The sequence below is a fragment of the Acomys russatus genome, chromosome 17 (genome assembly GCF_903995435.1).
Source record: "Acomys russatus chromosome 17, mAcoRus1.1, whole genome shotgun sequence".
Lineage (NCBI taxonomy): Eukaryota > Metazoa > Chordata > Mammalia > Rodentia > Muridae > Acomys > Acomys russatus.
The window spans coordinates 60,211,746-60,236,614 of NC_067153.1; the positions used below are offsets into that span (position 1 = coordinate 60,211,746).

General features: G+C 45.1%; 2 protein-coding genes across 2 annotated transcripts; both read right to left on the minus strand.

Moving 5' to 3' along the window:
* Positions 1 to 1,488: 1,488 nt before the first annotated feature.
* Positions 1,489 to 3,779, minus strand: LOC127201028 (olfactory receptor 10AD1). The gene is made up of 2 exons (XM_051159384.1): positions 3,754 to 3,779; positions 1,489 to 2,440 (listed from the first exon to the last, which is right to left on the minus strand). The coding sequence occupies exons 1-2, from the start codon at positions 3,777 to 3,779 to the stop codon at positions 1,489 to 1,491; spliced, it is 978 nt and encodes a 325-aa protein (XP_051015341.1).
* Positions 3,780 to 17,459: 13,680 nt separating this feature from the next.
* On the minus strand, positions 17,460 to 20,960 carry LOC127201029 (olfactory receptor 10AD1-like). The gene is made up of 2 exons (XM_051159386.1): positions 20,956 to 20,960; positions 17,460 to 18,423 (listed from the first exon to the last, which is right to left on the minus strand). Exons 1-2 carry the CDS (start codon positions 20,958 to 20,960, stop codon positions 17,460 to 17,462), a joined length of 969 nt encoding a protein of 322 aa, XP_051015343.1.
* Between the last annotated feature and the right edge of the window lie 3,909 nt (positions 20,961 to 24,869).

Below are 24,869 nucleotides of genomic sequence, written 5' to 3' on the forward strand. Positions count from 1 at the left end.
GCCTACTTTTTAATTGAGTTGTTTTCTTGATGTTTAGTTTTTTAAAGTTCATCATGTATTCTAGATATTAACCCATCTCTAGGCTGCCTCTTCACTTGGATGGCAGTTTTTTTTTTTTTTTTTTTTTTTTTTTTTTTTTTGAGACAGGGCTTCTCTGTTTAGCTCTGGCTGCCCTAGAACTTGCTCTGTAGACCAGGCTGACTTCCAACTGACAGAGATCCACTTACCCCCGCCTCCCCTGCTGAAATTAAAGGTGTGTGCCACCGCTGCCTGGCAGTTTCTCTTGCTATGCAGATGCCTTTTAACTATGCAAGGTCCCATTTGTTGGTTGTTGGCTGGAATCCTACTCATAAAGTCTTTGCCTATGCCTGCTTATTGAAGCGCACCCCTACTCCCCCCACCCCCCACAGCAGCTTCAGAGTTTCAAGTGTCATGTTGAGGTTTCTTTATGGATATCTACAGGTAGGCTGCCAGTTTCCCCAGACCCATTTGTTGTAGTGGCTGCCTTTCTGCAAAGTGTGGTAAGCATTTATTTATTTATTTTATTTTTTGGTTCTTCGAGACAGGATTTCTCTGTTTAGCCTTAGCTGTCCTGGACTTGCTTTGTAGACCAGGCTGGCCTCGAACTTACAGTGATTCCCCTGCCTCTGCCTCCTGGGCGTGTTCCACCACACCCTAGCATTTATTTTAATTTCTTTTCCTAGTGATGTGTAAACTACTCCAACAAAAGCAATAAAAGAATCAGAGTTTATTGCAGTTTACAGTTGCAGAGCATATAGTCCTTTCTGGCAGGGAAGTTAAGGGGGCAGGAGCTTGAAGCAGCTGGTGACATTGCACCCACACACAGAGAGCAGAGAGCAATGAAGTGTTGTACTCTTGCGAGCTTGCTGTTTTTATAATTGACATAATTCTTCGCAGGGCATGCTTGGAAGTTAAAAAGTCCCTCACAGGTATGCTGGAGGCTTGTCTCCAAGGTGCTGTAAAGTTGATGACACATCTGTCAAAAATCAGATGACTGTACTTACATTGGAATCTACCTGGTCCTTCCTCTAATCAATGCCAGTGATGTACAGGAGTGCTTTTGTTCCAAAACCAAGACTAATATGGCATATTAAAAGATTGAAAGTCATATATTCCTAACTGTATGTGCAAAACTTATCCAGGGGCATGGCATGTGAGAGAATTTTTACAAACAAGATAGAGCTAAATGCGCGTAGTCACTGACTCCTGAGGAACACAAGAGAAAAAATTCAGGAAAGCATCACATTACCTAAAGGAAAGTTCATGGAAAAATATTTCTGGAAATAAAGTCAGAGACAAGCCTTAGACACCAGGAGCCACTTTTAGGTCTGAGTCTAGTGCCAAGGCAATTACAAATGCTCTTTTCTAGAGCTTTTTTAGAATTGGAAAGCAAAGCCTGGGAAAAGTAACCTTCTACTCCCCTTTGAAGGAAACGTCTCCAGGTGGCCTCCTCTGGGCAGATGCAGTCTAAGGCAGGTTGCCTCTCCCTAGAGCCCTCCCCATGGCCCCCTTCATCTCCTTGTTGCGGAAGCTGTAGATGACGGGGTTGCACATGGGGATGATGATCGTGTAGAGGAGGGAGAAGGGCTTGTCTTTGTCAGGCCCGTGTGTACTGCGGGGATTCATGTAAGAGAACATGGCTGAGGTGTACAAAAAGATGATCACAGTCAGGTGGGAGGCACAGGTGGAGAATGTCTTCCCTCTGCCTGAGGAGGAGGCTCTGCCAAGGATGGAGGCCAGGATGCGGGCATAGGAGGTGACGATGAGCACCATGGGACTGAGCAGCACCACAATGGCATCAAGAAAGATTAACTTCATGCTGAACTTGGCGTCGCCACAGGAGAGGGCAATCACTATGGGGGCCTCACAGAAAAAGTTTTCTACGTGGTTGTCTTTGCAGAAGGGATTTCTGAATGATATATACTCAAGGAAGATGCCGTTGACCATCCCAAAGATCCAGGAAGTAACCACCAGCCTGACACACACCTGCTGGCTCATGATCTGGGCGTAGTTGAGTGGGTGGCAGATCGCAGCATAGCGATCATAGGCCATAAAGGCCAAGAGGATGCACTCGGTCACACCTACTAGAAACACCAAGTACATCTGTGTCATGCAGGAGGCAAAGGAGACAGTGTGGTTCTTGGTCACCAGATGGATCAACATCTGTGGGATGGTGGTGGTGATGAAGCAGATGTCCAGGAAGGACAGGTGTCCAAGGAAGAAGTACATGGGGCTGTTGAGTCTGGGGTCAGTCCAGGTGATGAAGATGATGAGGCCATTCATGGCCATGGCGAGGCTGTAGAGAGCCAAGAACAGCGTGAAGAGCAGTGCCCGCGTGGAAGGGGAGCTGTGCTCAAAGCCCACGAGGACGAAGTCTGTCACTGTGCTGCTGCTGTTCCTCGGGTCAGCTGCCTGGGGCCTGTTTGAGGAGGAGGGCAGGGAGAGCACAAAGGACACAGTTGTGTGGAAGGTCAGATGCTCGCCTGGACCCTGACACCCAGCAAGAGGCTTTCCCCAGGTGGTGGTGGAAGTTTTGAAAGTTAGTTATCTCTGGTAAATCTGTGTAGTGGTGGCATAGTAGTGCAGTGCCAGGGTCACCACAGGCTCTATACGTAGATTCTAAGAATCTAAATTTAGAAGTTGAGGAAGTGATGGTTCCCCTTGACGCTTGACTGGTCGGATGCAATATGAATGTGTGTGTGTGTGTGTGTGTGTGTGTGTGTGTGTGTGTGTGTGTGTGTGTGTGTTTCAGAGCCTTCACCATGAAAGGACTACTTATGGCTGGATGCATTCAGGGGAAGACGATAAAAGAGCTATATCTGGGACTCATGTCAGATGAGGAAAATTTCAAGATGCAGAGGAATGGAGTGAGTGATGGTCATGGTGATGAGTTTATTAAATAGAGGCCGTTGGCATGGAGCACAGGAGAAAGCGCTGTCTAGAAGAAAAGTACATCCCGTCTTCACATACTTAATTTAAGAGGATGGATGTCTTGAGATTTCAAAGCATAGGAGTCAGATCACTCAGGTGACAGAGCCTGGCAGTCATTCCTAGATCATTCCAGAGATTCACACTGTCCCAGCCAGACTCCCTCAGAGGCGTTGGACCACTGTGCTGTGCACAGGAAAGCGGGCCTGGCTGGAGGGGTTCCTTAGTACTGGCACCTGTGCTTTCCAGCCTGTCTTGCATACCATTGGGTGGAAAGACTCTGGGAGAGAAGGGAGGCCTAGGGGAAAGGAGCCCGGAGGAAGGGAAAATGTGGTTGGAATGTATTGTTTGAGAGAATAATCTAACTTTAAAAAAAAAAAAAAAAATCCAACCACATGGTTGAGAACGGGGAACGGATGAGCGAGGCTCGTAGGTGCCAGCCTTTCTGGGACTTGGCCTGCAGACAGCTTTGAATACATGAGTAGCAGAGGCCCTGTGAGTGCACAGTGTTCATTTTGTATCATTAAAGGGTTAGTGTTCACTATTATTACACTCTTTCCTGTAACATTTGGGCAACCACTATGTTCGAATTAAGCCTCTTTCGCTCTCATCTTGTTTGGAGTTAACGTGAATCTGGTCTGTTCCACCTGCAGATGCCTTAGACTGCCAGGTTTGCCTGCCAAACTCCATGTCCTTCAGCACCGCCCTTTAGATTTTCCTCTTCTGTTCTTTTTTTTTGGTGTACCCTCATTTCGCCTTCTACATGAGCCCCTTTTTATATTTCCAACTCCTACTAGATCTTACCTCTTTGTCTCTCCCAACTTTCCCATCTTTACTGGTTATCAGCCAGATAGCTAAGTCGAATTGAACTCTCTAATCTTTCAGGATCTCATATTTCCTTTCTGCCATATGAAGGCTACACAACCCTGTTGTGGCCACTCCTTACAGGACACAGGACTAGATTCCCTTTAAGTGACATGTCTTGGTTGGTCAAGGCATCAACTGGGCCTACTCCTATCATCTTCACATTGGAGAGTTCTGGTATCTGGGACTACTCTTGTGGTCTGCAAAGAGAAGGGAATGGAAAAGAAAGGGAAGGGAAGGGAAGGGAAGGGAAGGGAAGGGCATAGTCTAATATGGGTCCATAATCCTTCACTCAGCAGAAACATTGAGAACAAGTTAATGTTTGGACAACGTAAGTCAGCAAAGAATACAAACCATAGAATCCTTGGACTTGGCCAAAAAGAAGTTGGAATTTAACTCAGGGACTCCCTAAGTGCCACAAAAGGACAAATGCTTGCCTGTAGTTCACCGAGCAGATAATATTCTGTGCTGGCCAGTATCCAGTGCCTTGGTGGGTACCACTAGCAGCTGGCCAGTCAGGCATCTGTGTACATACATGGGATTCTGTAAAGCAAAGCACGCCTACCTCATCCCGTGGCTCTGCCGCTCACGCTATGTCACTGAATGCCGGTCCCCAGTAACCGAGATGGCATGGTGTTTGAGGAAGAGCTGCTCCAGGGAGGGCAGTCTGAGCTGGATGGCCACTCTGGAAGACAGTGGTAGCTTTTGAGCTTTTTGTTCTTTGACAGTTTTTGACATCTATGCTTCTACAGACAAAACCAATGCTGGCACATTACATGTGTACAGCACCTTATGGTGTGGGTGAGAGCTCTCTGCCTCATGCTGTCATTTGGCAATGAAACTCTTACCTTGTCACCTGCCACTCAGATTGTACATTTTGACCTTTTTGCCTCTTTAAAGTTTTCGTGTCCACATTTGCTTTAAAAATGACATGCTCTTTTGTTAATTTTTTTAAAATACAAAAAAGAGGAAATGTTGATTCTCTTTAGCTTTATCTAAATCCACAACATTCTTCTGCAAAGACAGAATAAACAAACAAAACAAAAACAGCCTTCCTCGATGGGTGTGGTGATACCACTTTTAGTCCCAGCACTTGGGAGGCAGAGGCAGGTGGATCTCTGTGAGCTCGAGGTTAGCCTGGTCTACAGAGTAAGTTCCAGAACAGCCAGGGCTGTTACACAGAGAAACCCATTCTCAAAAAAACAAAAAACAAAACAAACAAACAAACAAACAAAAAACAAAAAACCCCCAAAATTAACAGCCTCACTATAAAACAAATTACTTTTGACAATAAATGATAGCTATGTCCTCTTCAATTAATTTTTTTTGGTGGGGGAGGTTTGGAGACAGGGTTTCTCTGTGTAGCCCTGGCTGTCCCAAAACTCACTTTGTAAACCAGGCTGGTCTCAAACTCACAGAGATCCTCCTGCCTCTTCCTCCTGAGGGTTGGGATCAGAGGCATGTGTCACCACCACCCAGTGTCTCTTCAACTAATCTTAATGTCTGAAATGTAATTTGACTTATTTGTCTTACCAGAAATGAAGTTATTTGAATTGATGCCATCTTTTGAAAGATATGCATGTAAACACCCAACATGCTTGTGACTTCCACAGTCAGCTGGAAGAGCATCACAATTGCCCAGACCATATAGGGAAAACACACCATCCTCAACTCCACTGATCCTTATTTAAAGGCCAGAGAGTCTTTGAGCTCAGGTAAATTAACAACTTTAAAAACAGTTGATGCATATCATGACATTTGCGCCTCTATTTTATTACCTTAGTGAGGTAGTTTAAGCTCACTGGAAAGCCATGGGTAACTTCGCTTGCACAATGAAGTCATTCATGCACACTTTTCAGTAGGAAAGAGCAGAGGGTGAATTTTCTGTAGAATCTTGTGTGGTCATAGTTGGTTTAACTAACCCACTGTTCTGACACATTTCAGGACCATCTACTAGCAAAACAGAGACTCCCCCAAAAGGTCAAAGGGCCTCTAGAAAGAGCAGCTATTTGTACTAGGGGATCAGTTTTATGAGAATGGAGCACAGCCATCTTGATTACTACCCCTTTGCTTATCCATAGGAACAATGAGTAGGAAAATGAAATCTATCCATTGTTAGAGGTTGTATTAGTCAGGTTTCTCTAGAGGAAAATAACTGATAGAATGACCTATACATATGACGGACTGACCTGTACATACATAAAGGGAATCTATTACAGTACTTTACAGGCTGTGGTCCGGCTAGTGCAGTAGCTGGTCCCTGACAGAAAGTCCAAGAACCCAATAGCTGTTCATTGCCTGAGGCTGGACATCTCAGCTGATCTTTTGTTTAGGACAGAGTCCTGGAGAAGTGGGCTCTAATACCAATGAAGGAGTACCTTAGCATCAGGGTATGTGAACTTGTCACCCAGAATGAGAGCAAGCAGGCAGAAAGTAAAATTTTCTTTCGTCCATGTATATAGGCTGCCATGATCAGGTGTGGCCCAGATTAAAGGCAGATCTTCCTATTTCAAATGATCAGACTTTTAAGGTGGGTCTTCATAACTCACATGATCTGGATTTAAAAAATAAAAACCCTCACAGGTGTGCCCAGCTGCTTGGGCTTTTAGTTAGTTCCAGATGTGGTCAAGCCGACAACCAATAGCAACCATCACACAGATCCTCATGCTGTTTTCCATGTGGCTGGAATTGTTATAATGTAACACTCCTGCTCTGTGCCTGTCCTCCCATCACACCACCACAGGGGACAGGATTGTACTGTGTCTGTCTTTCTATCACACCGCCAGAGGGGACAGGCGATACCTACCTAATTGGTTTTTGTAGAAAGAGAAACTCATCACTTGTTCATTTGATTTTTTTTTCTGGTTCTCCTGGAGCATGGCTTTATGTAGGAAGTAGTTCTCAACCTGTGGGTCATGACCCCTTTGACAGTTGGGCCACTCTTTCACGGGGGTCACCTAAGACCATTAGAAAGCATAGGTATTTGCATTACAATTCATAACAGCAGCAAAATTACAGTTATGAAGTAGCAATGAAAATAGTTTTATGGTTGGGGGACGCCACAGCAGGAGAACTGTATTAAAGGGTCTCAGCATTAGTAAGGTTGACAACTATTGCCCTAGGGCACTGTCTCGTCCTATTTGAGAGGCTTGGTTGCCATCTAGAGACTAGAGAACAAGGCTGCCTAACTCCAGGCTTCTGGGTGGAGACACACAGAGGATCTGTGATCACTGTTAAGTTAGCAACAATTTTCAAAGTAGTTCATACATGCCATGGAAGGAAGTATCAGGACCTCTAACAGTGTCTAAACTTTTTATTTTTCTACCCATTAAACCTGTGGTTAAGCAAGATTGCTGTGCTCCACTCACATGACTGATCCCACCGTACAAACCACTGCTCTTTAAAGAGGCTCCTGCACCTTCCACAATCTGGATTACAAAAGCACAGGGCTCATGAGTTAAGGGGAGGTCTCCGTAGATGGCCATAAGCTCAAAGAACAAAGTGTGATGCTGCAAACCAGACCTGTGGGAAAATGCCTCATTGCAATGTCTGAACCAACGCTGGCTGAGCCATGTTGAACCAAATTCCCTTCTTGCCTCACACGGGCTGACACTCTGCTGGCCTTGGTGCTTGTAGAGACCCCCATAGGACTGAACATCCGATCCCACCACACAGAGAAGTCCAGGGAAGTTGTTTATTTGGCTCCCCACTGTTATGGGGGTGATGTCCTAGATCTCATGAGTGGGGTGACTGCTTGATGAGCACTTTCTCCTGGGGCTCTTAATAACCTAATGCTAAAAGTAGCTAGAACACTTTAGACTGCATTCCCCATAGGCATGCGCTCCAATTTTGCCTTCATGGTTAAAAGGAGAAATGACCTAAGGACATCAGGAACCGAACAGGGATGGAGCGAATAAATTCAGTAGCAGGCTTATAACAATCAGAAAATGACTTGGTTCTTATTCTCCATAAAGGTGACCTTTCAGGCCTTAAGTGTAATAGAAAAACTCAGACACTGAGAGTCCTCGGCTAAATATAGATAATTATAAGTCGTGCAATGTTACATACTCAAGCAATTTAGATGGTTAAAGCGACTCCTTTGCAAGAAAGATGATAGATTGTTATTTATTTTATTAGAATAATAGATTATTATTCTATTAATGATAGAAATGGGAAAAGGACTTGAGTGGGCATTTCTCAAGATAGACAAATAGCCAATAGGTGTAGGGAGAAAACTACAACTAATGATCAGGGAAATGCAAATTAAAGCCATATGAGATATGAACTCATACTAATTAGAACAGTTGTTATCAGAAAAAAGAAAGATAAGTGTTGGCAAGGGTGTGGAGAGAAAGGCTGTTCTTGTACACTGTTGGTGGGAATATGAGTCCAGCTGTTATATTAAATATAGCGTATTCCCTAGCAAGTTTGATTGATACCATCCATGTTACAGGGAATTAAGCTCCAGCTGATATCGTCCCTAGGGCTGTTAATCATCATTGTCGCCTACATCAAAGCCTGTCTCCAATCTCAGCACATGGGAAGCAGAGACAGGCAGATCTCTGTGAGTTCGAGGACAGCCTAGTCTACAAAGCGAGTCCAGGGCAGCCAAGGCTACACAGAGAAACCCTGTCTTGAAAAACTAAAAAAAAAAAGCCTGTCTCCAACTACCAAGGACCCCTTGACTTCCAGCCAAGCCATGGCCAGGCTTCAGCCTCCTGCAGGCCCCACTTCCCTCCACAGTGTGGCTCAAGCATTTCATGGTTATTTTGCCCTGGACCACAGCAACGACACTATTATCCCTTCTCATCTTCCCAAGTGGTGCCAGAAGAGACGAGAACTGGCCCTTGCCAGGGACTCGATCTTGTTGGTTTGTCAGGGGATAAACGTAGAGACAAGGAAGCCAGAAGTAGAGGGCCGAAAGCACAAAGCAAGATCTCTTTTCACTAACACTCAGTCCCTAGCAGCTTGGCACGTGACCCGGAGAATTACAATGCCCTACGATAAAAACCTAGTGACCACTGGCACCTCACCCCAACGGCCAGTCCTAGGACGGACAAAGGATGCTTTAAAATGTGCTTCTAACAAGCTAGTGAGCTTTCGCCCTCTCAGCTGTCCAACTGGAGCTGGCACATATAGATCAAGAAGCAAGAGACTTTTCTTAAGTGCTATAAAAGGAGCTCATTTCTCAGCAGAGCTGATTTCCTCCCATATCTCCCTTCATCCCCACCTCTATCTCCCTCCCCCTTTCTCCTCTTTCCCTCCTTCTCTGAGACACTTTCCATTGTTTTTGTCTATATTGTCTATTCTTTATTAAAATGCTTATATGAATTTTTGTCTGGTAAATGTTTTACCCATAAGCCCTGGACTCATCGTTAGAGACACAACACACTCACCCTGCCCCTTCCCCGATATATTTAAGAACCCTTTCCTTTTGCTTGGCTCCTAAAGCACCCCCTCCCCCATCTGCTTTCCCGGAACACACAACAACAGCAACAACAACAACATAACATGGGGCAATGCTCTTTACCACAACATTTAAGAGAGGGCTGTCCATGAATCACTTCTCAGCCTCTGTTTCCCAAGGAAAAGGAAAAAGAAAAGCCAAATGGAACAGCAGAGACACAAAGAGAGAAAAGATGGAAAAGATGGCAGAGAGAGAGAGGGTACTCACCAAGCCAGCGGTTCCCAGCCTGTGGAGCACGACAATCAGAAAACACAGCCTGTGAAGCACGACCATCAGAAAACACAGCCGTGAAGCACGACCATCGGAAAACCCATGGTTCCAAAGGTCTTAGGAACCAAAACACCACTCAGTAGCAAATTCGCAGTTCTGAAGTAGCACTGAGAATCAATTTATGCTTGGGAGTTCCTAAGTTCCCGAGACCATCAGAACTATGTGTTTTCCCACAGTCGTGACCCACAGGCTGAGAACCACTACACCAAACAGCACAGAAAGACAAAGGGAGGAACAGTGGATTAAATGGACAGAAACACAGTGATAAATGAAATCAAGCCTATATTGAACCTGGTAGCTTCATTCCTATTGGCTAACTTCATAGTTCTGGGAGGTGCTATGCATGCTACAGAGGAGAAATGCTATCATCAGCTGTACCCAGCCGTGACCTCTGACAGCTACAACAATGACTGGTCTGACATGACATGCCACTTTCTGGTTTGATAAGGTGTACTTCACAAGTTGAAACCCATACCTGTCACTGTTACTGTGGTCAAGAACTTGTAGCTAGCCAGGTCACAAAGCACAAAGAATAAGCCCTTACTACTCTGTTAAATGGGCATAATATTCAACAGACTCCTAATGATTTATTGTTAAACCCATAGACAAATGTACTTCTTAACCCTCACCAGAGAAGTTTCTTTTTTGCAGGAAATGGCAAATGATACAGAGACTTAGAACTGTCAAGATGCTGAGAAGAGAGACTGAAGAATGATTAGCCCTAAAGCAACATATTATTTTTAAAAAAAAAAATCAAACCCCTTCTCCCAAAGTTCAGGGATCATTGTGGAAGAGGGGGCAGTAAGATCCTAAGAGCCAGGGGTGGCAGATGACTACAAGGACACAGTGTCCTCTGGCACACCAGGGTAGATGCACAAACGAACTCATAGCAATAGTGACAGCACACACAGGACATTGGTGTCCTCAAGGCAGACAAAACCCCAGCATGGAGGGGTTGGTGAGAATGATGTCCCACTACTGGCAGAGGAAGCAACAGATGGGTGAGGAAGAGCCAGTTTTCTTTAAGGGTGTGGCCCCACACACCCTTACACGCCATACACTCAAGAGTACAGACAGAACAAAGTATCTTTGATGAGTTAATAAAAGCTGAGTGGACAGAGTTGGATGGATGGAGATGTTCCTGAGAGCAGTTAGAGTGGAGGAGATAATAGGGTCAAAACATAAACAAAATTCTCAGTGAGATCATACAAATGCCAAAGAAGAGATGTGTCAAAATAAGGAAACGATTAATACAGAGAAGCACACCGGGAGATGCAGGTTCCAAAAGCCTTTACCTACAGACAAGGACAAAGAAACGAGATAAGAAGCCCATCACGGGAGGAGCCCAGGAGGCTGGGCATGCTTGGCTAGTGAGGTGGAACCAAACCTAAGGAGTTGGGTACCTCCACACAGTCTAGGAAGAAGAAAAGGAGATGAGCTCTGCTTCAGCCAGGAGGGCAGGCGGGTAGACTGAGGGGTCCTGATGGAAGTTTGTAGGGGAAGCACAGAGGAGGAAGTGAACAGGAAAGCTCCAGGACAGCAGAGACTCAGACTCTAAAGAGGGAGAAATCAAGCAAGGCAGAGGCTTACAGAGTCAAAGCTGTGACCCCTCTCTCATGGCCACCATGTACAGAGCTCTGGGGGATGGAAATGCAGACAGTGTCTGAGAGACCCAGAGAATGCTTGGCTCTGGTGACAAGGTGAGAGACAAGGTCAGCGTCACAGCAGAAGGGACTTCATTCACTGACCTTGACCGTGGGGCTTGGGGCACACTGATGAGGACATCGTCTGTGCTGGTCTTGGGTGCAGAAAAGGCATGCAGAGGCTCAGAGTAAGGGTGCAGGGCATTTGCTGCAGACTAGCTGTGCATTTATAGAGCAGGGCGCTGGAGTTCCTCTCCCCGCTGCCCTCCTTCCTGTCTCTCAGGTGTGTTTGCCTGAGCATATGAGCCCTGTCCCTTCCCCAGGCAGACAGGAGCTTCCAGTTGGTTACTATGGCAGCCAACTGTTATAAGGCCAACTATTTGTTCTTGAGGCCTGACCATTCCAAGTGTGTCCCTGGGGGATAGTTTTACTTGGACTTTCTAAGGCTCCCTTGTGAGGGCATGCGCATGGCAAGTGGCTTGGAGGGCCAGACATACTCCCAGGTTTTCTTGAGAAACTTGTGTTCTGCTACAGACAGGGAACCTAGCAAATATGAGCGTTGTAACCTCAGCATCAGGTCAGGGAACCCTATAACTCTTGTCCACTTACTCCCCAACTTAACTTGGAATTAAATTTTTTCCCTCAGACTTCCAAAGACTTAATTACCATCTCTTTTGCTGCCACCAATCATTTTCTCATATCATCATACCATGTTCAACCCAACCACCAATGTGAGCTGAGCACCCATGCCGTGTCTGCTTCGCAGTAAGGTGGGTAAAAGCACAGACAGAAGATCTCCCCCCGGAGCAAGCATGTCCACAGGTTGATTTCTACAGAACCGTCTCATCCTTCCCCCTTCTTCAGTATCACAAATCTCTTCTTGGAAGCAGATTTATTCTCCAATTTGACCTACTCACCATTCTTTCAGAATCTTGACGTCAACTGATTTAGCTGCCCTTTACATTCTGCATGACCTAGACCTCTCCCATTGACTCCCAGCTCCTGGAGACCTTGGGTTGCTACAGACAGAGTTCATATGTATGATGCTTGTGTTCTGACTTATTCCAAATGCGAGGGACTCTCTTTTCCCAGAATATCATCTACCATCCTCTCACACTTTGGGTTTTCACTCAGTCTTATATTCTTAGGATATCTTGGCACCATACACCTCAGTTTGCATCTAAGGAACACACTCAAAACATAAAGAAATAAGATGTCTGATGCTTCTTCATATAGTGCCCTGGTTGGTTTTGTTTGTTTGTTTTTGTCATCTTGATGTAATTTAGGGTTATCTGGGAAGAGGAACTTCAGTTGAGAGAACACCACCATCCGACTGCCTGAAGGCAAGACTGTAGCGAATTTTGGTTTTGGGTTTTTGTTTGTTTGTTTGTTTGTTTGTTTGTTTTTATTAATGATTGATATGAGAGGGCCCAGCCCTGTGTAGACAGTGCCCTCCCTTGGAAGGTGGTTCTGGAGTGTATAAGAAAGGAGACTGGGCAGGCCATGGGAACATGCCACGGGGAGCAAGCCAGTGAGCAGCGTTCCTCCGTCTGCTTCAGGTTCTACTTTCAGGTTCCCGCCCTGCCTTTCGCTGATGGTGAAATGCAACCTGTAAGTCAATAAGCCCTTCCCTCCTCTAGTTGCTTTTGGCCATGGCGTTTTGTTACAGCAACAGAAAACAAGCTAATACACACAGACACTCAACACCTCAGAAGCAAACGCTTCAGAGCTCTCTAAAATGTTCAAGAACGACTTGAACTAAAAGACGTACTGACACAAGTAAGGAGTTACGTCCATTCATTTCACACATTTCTACGACTTCTGCAACGTCTCACTCACAGAATTCCAACCCAACCATGCTGTAGGGCTCCAGCCGCTGCCCAAGATACTGCTTTCCTAGGAAATAGTCACATAAGTAAGTTCTGGTTTTGTCTAAAAGTTGCAATGTTGAAATGCCATTTCCTTTCTTCCACTGTCTGTCTGTCTGTCTGTCTGTCTATGTGGTTTTGAGACAGGGCCTCATGTAGCCAGCCTGGCCACACACTTGCACACTATACACTACACTACACTACACACACACACACACACACACACACACACACACACACACACACACGGCCTCTACACAGTTTCATTCATTTAGATTTTCTGGATGGTGCCATTTTATAATTTTGTACGCAGGTTTTTTGTTTTTTTTTTCTCTCTATGAAGAGTTCCCATTGTCATTTAAATTATTCTAATGTGCTTTACATTTTTTTCATATTATTTAAAAAGGTTGTCTGACATACTCAGCAAAAAGCCGAGTGAATGGAAAAAGAGAACAGAATGGTTGCCAGAGTCCAGAGAGAGAAAAGGAGGGTGAGAGCTAGGGAGAGGCTGATGAGTGGGCACAAGGATGCACATAGCTAGGAGGGATAAATGTTAGTGTCCCAGGCCAAGGCAGGACGAGCAAAGCCAGTAACACTGTGTATATTCCAAACTAGCCAAATGAGACATTTTAGAGTGGTTTCACCACCAGGAAATGGTAGACCTGCATGCTGGTAATATGATAGCTATAATAATTTGATCATTGTATAATAAATACATGTATCAAGTCATTACACAGTACTCCTTAAATAATATAATTACTATTAGTCAAAAATAATAAAAATAGGTCAGGTAGTGTGGGAAGACTGACCCCAAGGGCCTGAGAGTGAGAGCGCTAGCCCCACCCCTCGCTGGTTACAGCACTCAAGAGAGTGGGCTCTATACCTTACCTGGGCAGCACAGTAGAGAGCTGGTTCTGGTTTGTGTGGAAATGGGTGACTAGCTCTGAGAATGAATGCTGGAGAGGTAGTCCTGCCCCTCACGGGCTGTGCAGAGGGCATAAACAAAGGAGAGCTGGCCCTTCCCCTTGCCTGGGCAGCATGGGAGAGCCGGACTTGGTGGCACAAGTAGGAGAGCTGGCACTGCTGCCACCTGCTGGCAGTGGGGTACACTGGGTGAGGGAGAGACGCCCCACCCTACACTCCTCCCCACCTGTGGCAGGCAGGAGAGCTAGTCCAGGTGGCATGAGTGCAGGAGAGCTGGTGGGCTGAACAACATAGCCACCACCCAGACCCAGATCCAGGCCTTTGAGTTGGCCCACCTCAATGTCTACTCCATATATATGACCTGGTGGAGCACACGAAGGGGCCCGTCCTGTAGATCCAAAGCCGCAGGATCTCCATGACACAGGACAACAACGGGATCTCCAAGAGGAGTCCCAGTGGGGATTAAGTATTGACGGTGTAGCAGAAGCCAGAGGCCTCGAACCAGACCAACGACTCACTGCAATGAACATTTGCAGGTAAATCTGGATCAAAGGATACACTGCGTGACCCACTGCAACTTCCACAGCAAGGTGTCTTATTTTATTTTATTTTTTTAGTGTTATTTTTGTCTTCTTCGGGGGGTGGTTACAAGGGTGGAGGGCAGATATGGAGGGAAGGGGAGATGAGTGGGATTGGGGTGCATGATGTGAAAAAATCACAAAGAATCAATTAAAAGTTTTTAAAAAGAGGAAAACACTATTGAATGATGAATGCATCATCAAAAAAAATTTAAGAAGGAATTTTTAAAAATATCCTAGAAAGAAATGAAAGTGGATTTATGGGCTGGAGCAATGGCTCAGAGGTTAAGAGCACTGTTTCCTCTCCCAAAGGTCCTGAGTTCAATTTCCAGCAATCACATGGTAGTTCACAACCATCTATAATGAGATCTGGTGCCCTCTTCTTGCATGCTGGCATGCAGGTGTACATGCAGGCAGAACATTGTTTTGAGACAGGGCTTCTCTGTGTAGCCTTGGCTGTCTTAGACTCACTTTGTAGACCAGACTGGCCTTGCACTCACAGTGATCTGCCTGCCTCTGCCTCCCGAGTGCTGGGATTAAATTTTTCCCTAGGAACTTCGCCATTATGTTCAGGAGGGGATTATTTTGCATTTTCAAGTTTTGGTCTCAAAGTTACATAAACATCATCCCCAAAATTCAGATGGTCCCCCATTTTCTACTATACTTGTGCAAGCCAGTTTCCCATCACTATAACAAAGTACCCATGATAATTCACATTTACAGAGAAAAGGTTTATTTTGATTAGTTGTTTTGAAGCTTTTGGTTGATGATCTATTGCCTTCGTTTATCTAGGCCTGTGGTGATGCAGCAGGCTATTTCCAGACTGTATAGCAGGAAAGTCTTCTTATATTGTCACCAGGAAGCAGAAGAAGGTAAGGAGGAGACTGAGGTCTCAACCTCATTGAAAATCACAACCCCAATAGCTTACGACACTCCTAGCGGGCCCCAACCGTTCCATCGTCTTTCTAGGGCAGTACTGCCCTGGGGACCAAGCCCACCTTGGCTTCTCTTAAGTTACTGTGATTGACCACCTGACATCAACAACTTAAGGGTGGTTATTCTCATGGTTTCAGAGATTCTTACTCATCCAAATGGAAGAAAATACGGTGCTGCAACAACTCCACCCATGGCATTAGGAGCAAGAGACAGAAGCTGCCCTCTTGGTTGAGACCAGTGGAGTCCAAGATCCAAACCAGGGCGGAGTTTGCCCTTTAGAAACTTGGCACCCTACTTCACCATCTAAAGGTCCCCAAGCCTTTCAATAGTACCACAAGCTGGGGACCCAATGTTTAAAGCAGGAGCCCAGGGGGGAACAGTCTAGCTAGAAACCACAACAAAGCCTTTAACATTTGGGCCGTTACAGATAGCTAAGATCCTAGCTATAGCAACGCTCAAAATCAGGCTTTTTTCTTGATTATTTGGTGACATTACAATTATATGTTTGTCTCTATATTTATGGCAATATTTAAACTACAGATTTGTACTCAAAGATCATTCATGTTTCTTATTTCTTCTTCTATCATGTACCACCTTGAGGGGGAAAGGAAAGGAGCAGAGATGGCTGTGACTCTGGGATGAAGGTTGCAGAATCTGGGTTATCAAAGGAGCCCAGTGTACGCACACCTTGTCTCTCTGTCCCCCTGCATCCTGCCGGCAACACTCCTTAAGTAAACTCAACCAGACCTAAAAGGCAGGGAAGCTCACTGAGGTGGTTAATAAAGGCTCAGCTACCAAGATCCAGCTTCGGAGGAAAACGAGGGTATTAACCAGTTCAACGTATATCCAGGATGGTGGTAAACACTCCAACTGCAGCCAGGTGTGGTAGCTCTTGCATGTAATGTCACTACTTAGGAAACAGGAGCAAGAAGATAAAAACAGCAAAGGTGCTAATGTGACTAGCTCTATTGTTGAATGCAATGAGTGCTTCAGAGATCCCCTGGCCCTTTCGTGATGCAGATGGAGCTCCCTGATGACAACCACAAGCTGGCGGGCTCCTGCCTTCAGGCGTTGAATCTAGTTCTATTCTCTTTCCCCCTCCTCAAGACTAATCTAGAATCCTGTGCCTCTTCTTGCTGGGTTTGCAAGGTAAGAAGAGGCCACTGGTTAATTCCCCCTTTTCCTCCATAAACATAAAGAGTTTGTGGTCAACCACACAGGGATGGCACTCGGCATCCCTCACCCAGTATTTCTCCAACCCGCTGCATCCACACTTGGGCTTTCAAACCATCATCCTCCCTAAGCAAAAGCTCTCCAAATCATTTCGGTGTTCACACTTGTGGCACTATTAGGAGGTGTGGCCTTGTTGGAGTAAGTGTGGTTTGGTTGGAGGAAGTGTATCCCTGGGGGGCTGGGTCTTGAGGTCTCAGATCCTCAAGGCAGTTCCTATTCTGTTGCCTGCATGCCCATCTGGATGTAGAACTCTCAGCTCCTTGTCCAGCACCATCCCTGCCTGCATGATGCAATGCTTCCAGTCACAATGATAACGGACAACACCTCTGAAACTGTAAGCCAGCCCCGATGAAATGTATCCCTGTATATGAGTTGCTGAGGTCGTGGTGTCTCTTTACAGCAATAGAAGCTGTAACTAAGACAATGCTAATTGCTCCATCTTGAGACAGCATTGCCTGACTTGATTAATGACATAACCCCTATTGCATTGCATTTGTCTCCCATCATGAAAGCAGATTACCAAGAGAAATCAGAGAGGCTCAGTCTATGATGGAAGTCAACTCAGCACACGAGCCTTAGACATCAGGAGTGATTGCTTCAAAGTCTGAGTCTGGTGTCAAGGAAAATATGAATGTTGTTCCTGAAGCCCTCCGGCACTGGGGAGTAAGGCAGGAAAGGGGGTAAGCTTCTATTTCCAGTAGATTGACCTCCTCCAGAGAACTTCAAACTAGACAACAGCCTGAGCCAGATTCCCTCTCCCTAGGGCCCTCCCCATGGCCCCCTTCATCTCCTTGTTGCGGAAGCTGTAGATGACAGGGTTGCACATGGGGGTGATGATCGTGTAGAGGAGGGAGAAGGGCTTGTCTTTGTCAGGCCCGTGTGTACTGCGGGGATTCATGTAAGAGAACATGGCTGAGGTGTAGAAAAAGATGACCACAGTCAGGTGGGAGGCACAGGTGGAGAATGTCTTCCCTCTGCCTGAGAAGGAGGCTCTGCCTAGGATGGAGGCCAGGATGCGGGCATAGGAGGTGACAATGAGCACCATGGGACTGAGCAGCACCACAATGGCATCAAGAAAGATCACCTTCAGACTGAACATGGCGTCCCCACAGGAGAGGGTAATCACTATGGGGGCCTCACAGAAAAAGTTTTCTATGTGGTTTTCTCTGCAGAATGGACCTCGAAATGTCATGTAGTCGAGAAGGATGCCGTTGACCATCCCAAAGATCCAGGAAGTAACCACCAGCCTGACACACACCTGCCGACTTATGATCTGGGCATAGTTGAGTGGGTGGCAGATTGCAACATAGCGATCATAGGCCATAAAGGCCAAGAGGATGCACTCGGCCACACCCACACCAAAAACCAGATACATCTGAGTCAAGCAGGAGGCAAAGGAGACAGTGTGATTCTTAGTCACCAGATGGATCAACATCTGTGGGATGGTGGTGGTGATGAAGCAGATGTCCAGGAAGGACAGGTGTCCAAGGAAGAAGTACATGGGGCTGTTGAGTCTGGGGTCAGTCCAGGTGATAAAGATGATGAGGCCATTCATGGCCATGGCGAGGCTGTAGAGAGCCAAGAACAGCGTGAAGAGCAGTGCCCGCATGGAAGGGGAGCTGTGCTCAAAGCCCACGAGGATGAAGTCTGTCACTGTGCTGCTGCTGTTCCTCAGGTCCACCTTTTGCAGTCTGCTTTGAGAAGGAAGAAAGGAAGAAGAGGTGAGTGACCAGTGTGTGGGAATGTCCCACTTTGCTTCTCTGTTTGTGTGATAGAACACTGACTAAGAATAACTTGTGGAGGCAAATGTTTATTGTAGTTTATAAGTTATAGTCCATCATTGGAGGAAACAAAGGCAGGAACTCAGAGCAGGAACCTGTAGGCAGGAACTGAGGCAGAGACCATGGAGGAACGCTGCTTACTGGCTTTCTTTCCCTGGCTTTGTTCAGCAACCTCCTTTTAAAATACAGTCCAAGCACACCCTCCCAAACAAGGCACCATCTTCAGTGGGCTGGGCCCTCCTGTATCAAGTAACAGGGCACTGTCCCACAAGTATGCCTACAGGACAAACTGATGGAAGCAAATTCCTCAACTGAGATTCCTTAACATGTTTAGGTTTGTGTCAGGTTTCGAAAGGCTAACCAGTATAAAGAGCTCTTTGGATGACCTACTTTCATTAAGTATAGGCTAGGAGTGAATAAAAAAAAAAAAAAAAGAATAGCAAATTATAGTTACACTAAATTCTATCAAAGGTAGAGAAAAATGCCAGGGCTATTGTAAGTTGCAGTAATGTGAGCATCAACCAAGGACTTTGTGTCTTGAAATACCATCTTCAGTCTCTCCTATCACTCTCCACTTGTACAGAGAGAGATGTTTAAGATTCACAGCAAAGGCCGGGCATGGTGGCACATGGCTTTAACCCCGGCACTCAAGAGGCAGAGGCAGGCAGATTGCTGTGAGTTTGAGGCCAGCCTGGTCTACAAAGTGAGTTCCAGGACATAGAGAGATTAAGGATTTCCTTCAAGCGCCAAGTAAATATATGCACAGATCCCCCTCAACTATCAACATCTCCCAGTACAGTGGAGCATCTGATATCTATTGAGCCTACATTGACACACCACAGGCACCAACACTAATAGCTTACATTCCGGTTCACTCCAGCTCATTGTTGGTGCTGTATATCCTGGGAATCTGGAGAAATAGTGACAAGCTGGTCACTATAGTACACAGCCTAATTTCACTCACCTACTAGCCTTCTGGTTGACTGTTCATTCCCCCTGCCTGACTAATTTCCTGACTAATATGTTCATAGTTTTCTGGGCTGTCCAAGTGGCCTTGAGTTGGTGGGGTTGTGTTTAGAGACGAAGAGGATGACACAGGATCTAGAATTACATAATGAACCACTGAGGGAACTTAAGTGAAGACCCAAGTGGCATCTGAGAGCTCTCTTTAAGTGTGAATATGTTCCTCACATCATAACTCTTAGGCTTTGCAGTTATCCTATGCGGTAGATAGTCATTCTGCCATCCTTGTTTTATAGGACGACCAATACCTTTCCCAAGGTCAGACAGTGATTAGCGGAGCTCTAGTTCAAACCTGGAGACCCTGATTCTAGAAGCTTCCTTGTCAATGACATCCTCACACTACTTATGGGTTTTGAATATCCTATAAATACTATCCAAAAAAGAAAACAAAGTGACTAGAGCAGTGGTGTGGTGGAAATGTTCTTAACAAAAGGCTTTTCTCAAGGGACACCTTCTTCACGATATGAATTTTTCATGGTACAAACACTCCCACTGTGATGTACTTCAAGCTACTAATGCAACACCATTACTTGTGGAGAGGTACATTAGGTACCATCATGTGGTTTTCCCACCACGTAAAGACATGGAAACTGAGAGGACAAGACTCAGGAGATGATGGCTCAGTGGGTGGAGCTCCTGCCCAAGTGTGAGGAACCTGGATTCGAATCGCTCTAGAAACCACATGAGGTTGAGCGTGACTATACTTCCAGGGCTCTCATAATGCTTTCTTAGGTAGAGACAGGTACATCTGTGGATGCTTCTGGGCCAGCTAAAGAGCCGAAAGAGACCCTGCTTCCAACAAGATGGAGGTTGGGGACCAACACCTGAGGTTTCCCTTTCCCTTCCATGAATGTTTCATTACATGTGCACGACTCCCCACATGTACCTATATTACACACACACACGCACACACACACACACACACACACACACACACGCACACACATACATCATACACATGCACACACATAATGCACACAAGCTCAAAGCATAGGTAACAGTAAAATGTGGTGACCAAATTGGGAAGGGATGGTTTTTGAGTGTTTATTATAGTTGTTTTTTTAGGTATAATTTATTTAGTTGTGAATCAAACTATTTGTTACTAAAGACTATGTTTGGGGGCCAGGTCTCAGAATTCTGAAAATTTCATAACTGGGTCTTTAGAGCTGGTGTATCTGCCCACAGGACTTCACTGTGATGAACGAATGGAAGCCATTTTCTGCAAATGCTTTTCTATGGAAAGAATGCGTTTCTTGCCTGCATTTGCGGTTCTGCCTCAGCCTATATCAGGATGCCAGAATGTCTACTGAAAATTCTCTCAGAACAGGCGATAATTCTGAGCCCGCTGTTCAGGGACACTGGCTCCCTAGGCTTTAGCACATATACCAACTGTGACTCCTGGAAGGGCTGCTGCCTTACCTCATCGTGTGGCCGTGACTAAGATGGCTGGTCACAGGGTCACTGTGGCAGGTAAGAGAGAGGATCCCATGACACCCAAAGCAGAGCTATCCCAGGGAGAACAGCTGATGTTGGATCCACTCTGGAAGAAACAGCTTGTCCACACAGGCCAGTCTGGTAGGACATTTTCTCTCTCAGACCTCATCAGAGAAAGGTGGTTAACATAGACAGTCACAGCTGGTCAAAATGTGTCCACGGGTGCTCAGACACAGATGGGACATCTATGTCTCATCCCTCCCCACGGCTCAGGGATCATCTTGGAAGAGGGAGCCTTAAAGGTTGTAGGAAGCGGAGGCCTTGGGGAAGACTGGAGAGAAGTGGTGTCCTCTCGGGTGACAGGACTGTTGCCCTCACAGAGCTGTCATTGACTGAGCAAAACCTGCACTTGATCAAGTCTACCCACCATCTAGCATGGAGGGGTACGGGTAATAAATCCCTAACTGAGGTTTATTGTCTGTCAGCTGATGGCCTCTAGGGGAGGAGAGAGTCAGTCTCCCTTAAGAATATGCTTCCTGATAGGCCAACCCACTCCAGGGGCTGGCCTCACACTAGAAGGTATACGGACATCACAGATTCAAGCTGATGGGTTATTAAAATTTTTTAAAGGACAGAAGGCACAGGAAGTAGGGGGTTGGTTGGGCAGCGGGGTGGCTCTTGGAAGATGTGAGCGGAAGAGTTGGAGGAGAACATGATCAAAATACACGGCATGAGATTCTCTAGGATTTAATCAAAATATATTTATCCCTCTAACGTAGTTACTACTTACCATCTGGAAAGTTCAAGGGCTTGGGTTTAAACCATGGCTCCTTCACTTTACCAACGCTGTGACCCGAACTGATTTAAGTGTCCAAGTTTTAGTTTCCTCATCTGCAGAGCAAAATTAACGGTGGCTCTGATCCTAGTGGGCTAACCTGAGGATGAAGTGAACAGTTCTTACAAAATTTTTGAGATAGTGCTAGGCAAATAATGAGGTTACAAAAATTTACTAAATAAGTAGATGACTCCATTTAAAAATTTCACTCTAGTAAATTATCAGTTAAGAATCTTTATACACTAGCCAGGTGTGGTGGCACACACCTTTTATCCCAGCACTCAAGAGGCAGAAGCAGGCAGATCTCTATAAGTTCAAGGTCAGCCTGGTCTACAAAGACAGTTACAAGACATCCAGGTCTATTACACAGAGAAACCTTGTCTCAAAAAACAAAAATAAACAAACAAAACAAAAAAACAAAAAAAGAAAAGAAAAATAAGGAATATTTATACACAAAATTGTACATCCAAGTGTTATTTGTATGGAAAAATTTAGGAACTATCATATAGAAATTATTACTTAGAGAAATAAATGAAATATTTGTAGTTATTAAAATTATATTTATGAAGATATGATAATGATAAAAATATAATTAAAGTGAAACAAAAAGCAAGATATGGCAGTGTGTTTGGAATATTCATGGCTGCATTACTTAAAAACAAATTTCTTTTGTCTCAAAAGATTGCTTTTAAATGATGGGGCTATGAGAAGATTATTTGCTTATTTCATTTATGTGTGTGTGTGTGTGTGTTGTGCAAGATCTTGTGAGCCTGGACAGTTGCAAAAATTAGGAAACTCTGAGACTTGAAGGATTGTAAATATTTGTATATAAAATGTTATGAATTTGATAAATAGAAATTCTAGGTGACCTGCCACTGTGAAAATGAATCACTGGGCCCAGAGAAGGGTTATTTTATTAAACTCTGTCTGTTCCCTTTGCCACACTGAAATCAATGTTTAAAAATTGTTAGGATTGGGCTGGAGAGATGGCTCAGCAGTTAAGAGCACTGACTGCTCTTCCAGAGGTCATGAGTTCAATTCCCAGCAACCACATGGTGGCTCACAACCATGTATAATGTGATCTGATGTCCTCCTCTGGCCTGCAGATGTACATGTAAGCAGAGCACTGTATATGTAATAAAAAAAAATTGTTAGGATTGCTCTTGGAATCAAGAGTCACTGGCACTGAACTCATGACTGTATCCCAGTTACAACTTTCCTGGCGGAATTAATTTTGTCCCGGCCTCATCAAGATGGAGATTTATTTTTAAGGCCTTCTTTACTATGAATTAGATGAATTCAACAAGCTTCTTAAATATAATATTTCTAACTGGACCAAACCCCTGTTGTGGGCGAGGTTATAGGCTCTAGTGGGGAACCAATTAATATCATTCTGCTAAGTGGGCATAGTAGTAGGCCTCCCCCCAAGTCCTAACCTTTACACCCACAGGTCGGTACATCTCTCAGCCCACAGCAGAGACGCCTTGCCGCAGGAGACGGTGCTCTACACAGAGCCCCACCATGGATTATCTTGCAGAGAATGAAGGACTCTGGCATGTTCAGTTCTAAATGGGACATCTATATCACACCCCTTTCTCCCAAGGCTCCCGGCTCATTGTGACCGAGGTGGCAGAAACTGTTAAAGCCAGAAATAATGGCCATTTGCCAGAAAACAGCATTTGCAGGACGTGACAGGACGGTCACAAAAGCTAACCACAATTGTCTGTAAGTAAAAACAACCAAGTAAATGTAATCACAAGTTCCTTCTGAGAACTGCTCCTACAAGGCCGTTTAAATCGTATGAAAGAGCAGACAATACAAAGGAAAACCTCTCTCTACTAAAACATACTCAGACTCACAAAAACCCTAAGAGGTACAGAGAAACCTAAGTTGAAAAACGTGCCCAGTTAATACACACATAGAATTAGCCTCTAGATATGAAGGGTTTGGTTATTTGTACGGAATAAGTTTGAAAAGAAATGAACGTTTCTGACGCTGATAATGGCAGGGGTGAGCATCAGGCTGGTTCTTCTCAGCAACCTCAGCATGACCACGGGTCCTGAGAGCTGTAGCACTCCTCATGCCGACTTGAAAACGTACACTGGTTGTAGAATCAATAAAAGACAAGAAGACAAGTCGTCACATCTTTGGAAGAACTAAGCTGTTTATTACTCAATGGTATGGGCAAAATTAGGGCATGAAATATACATTTGTTTGAGACTCAATAGCTACATGTGAAAACCATATATGGGTTCTGTAGCTATGTGCCCAGAGCTCAGGGTTTGAACTTAGGTAAACCGAGTCAAGCTGGGTATCTCTTACCTGAGATGCTTGACACCACGAGTGTTTTTGCGTTTCACATTTTTCATATCTGTATTCAATGAGATAGCTTGAGGAAACAGAATTCACTTATATTTCATATATACCTTAAGCACATAGCCTGGAAGTAACTTAATATAGTGTTATAGAGGATTTTGCACCTTGCACCACCTGCAAAGCAAAGGGCTAACTATGTCAGCCACCCAGGACAATGTTTGTGAGAAGGGGTAGCCAGCCTGAAGGGGGCTGGAAAGGATCTTCTCACTCCTCGGGGATATACCGAATAAACTAATTCCTGTACCTGAATTTTTCTGCAAATGGTTGCATGAAATCAAATGACTGCTATGAACCCTCAACAAGTTTGGGCTTTTAGCCTTTTCTATCTTCTGTGTTCAGACTGTGGATGCTCAGAACACACCTACCTCTCAGCCTGGCCACCTGTGTAAACACTTTGATAAGACAGCTTTCCCGTGTGGGTTGCTGTGAGATGAACTGATAACAGGAATACTAAAATCCGTGTAAGTGGTGAACAGTGCTCACCCAGGCCCCTGCTCACCACCTTCTCCTTCACGATTTCCTTTTGTTCCCTGCACCATGCATGTGAGAAGAGATCTCTCAAGGTTTTGATCTCAGTAGTTTGTCTATGGAGCACTTTTCTAGACCAGAGAGTCCTTACTTAGAGAACTATCATGTTGCTTACAGTTCTCGTAAAAAGTGAGCACCCGATGGAGAGTAGAGAAATGAG

Excerpts from the sequence above, each read along its gene's own strand:
- LOC127201028 (XM_051159384.1), bottom strand. The coding sequence starts at position 3,779 with ATGGGAAAGTTGGGAGAGACAAAGAG. Across the intron at positions 2,441-3,753 it reads AAGTTGGGAGAGACAAAGAG|GCCCCAGGCAGCTGACCCGA; the intron begins GTAAGATCTAGT and ends CTCCTCAAACAG.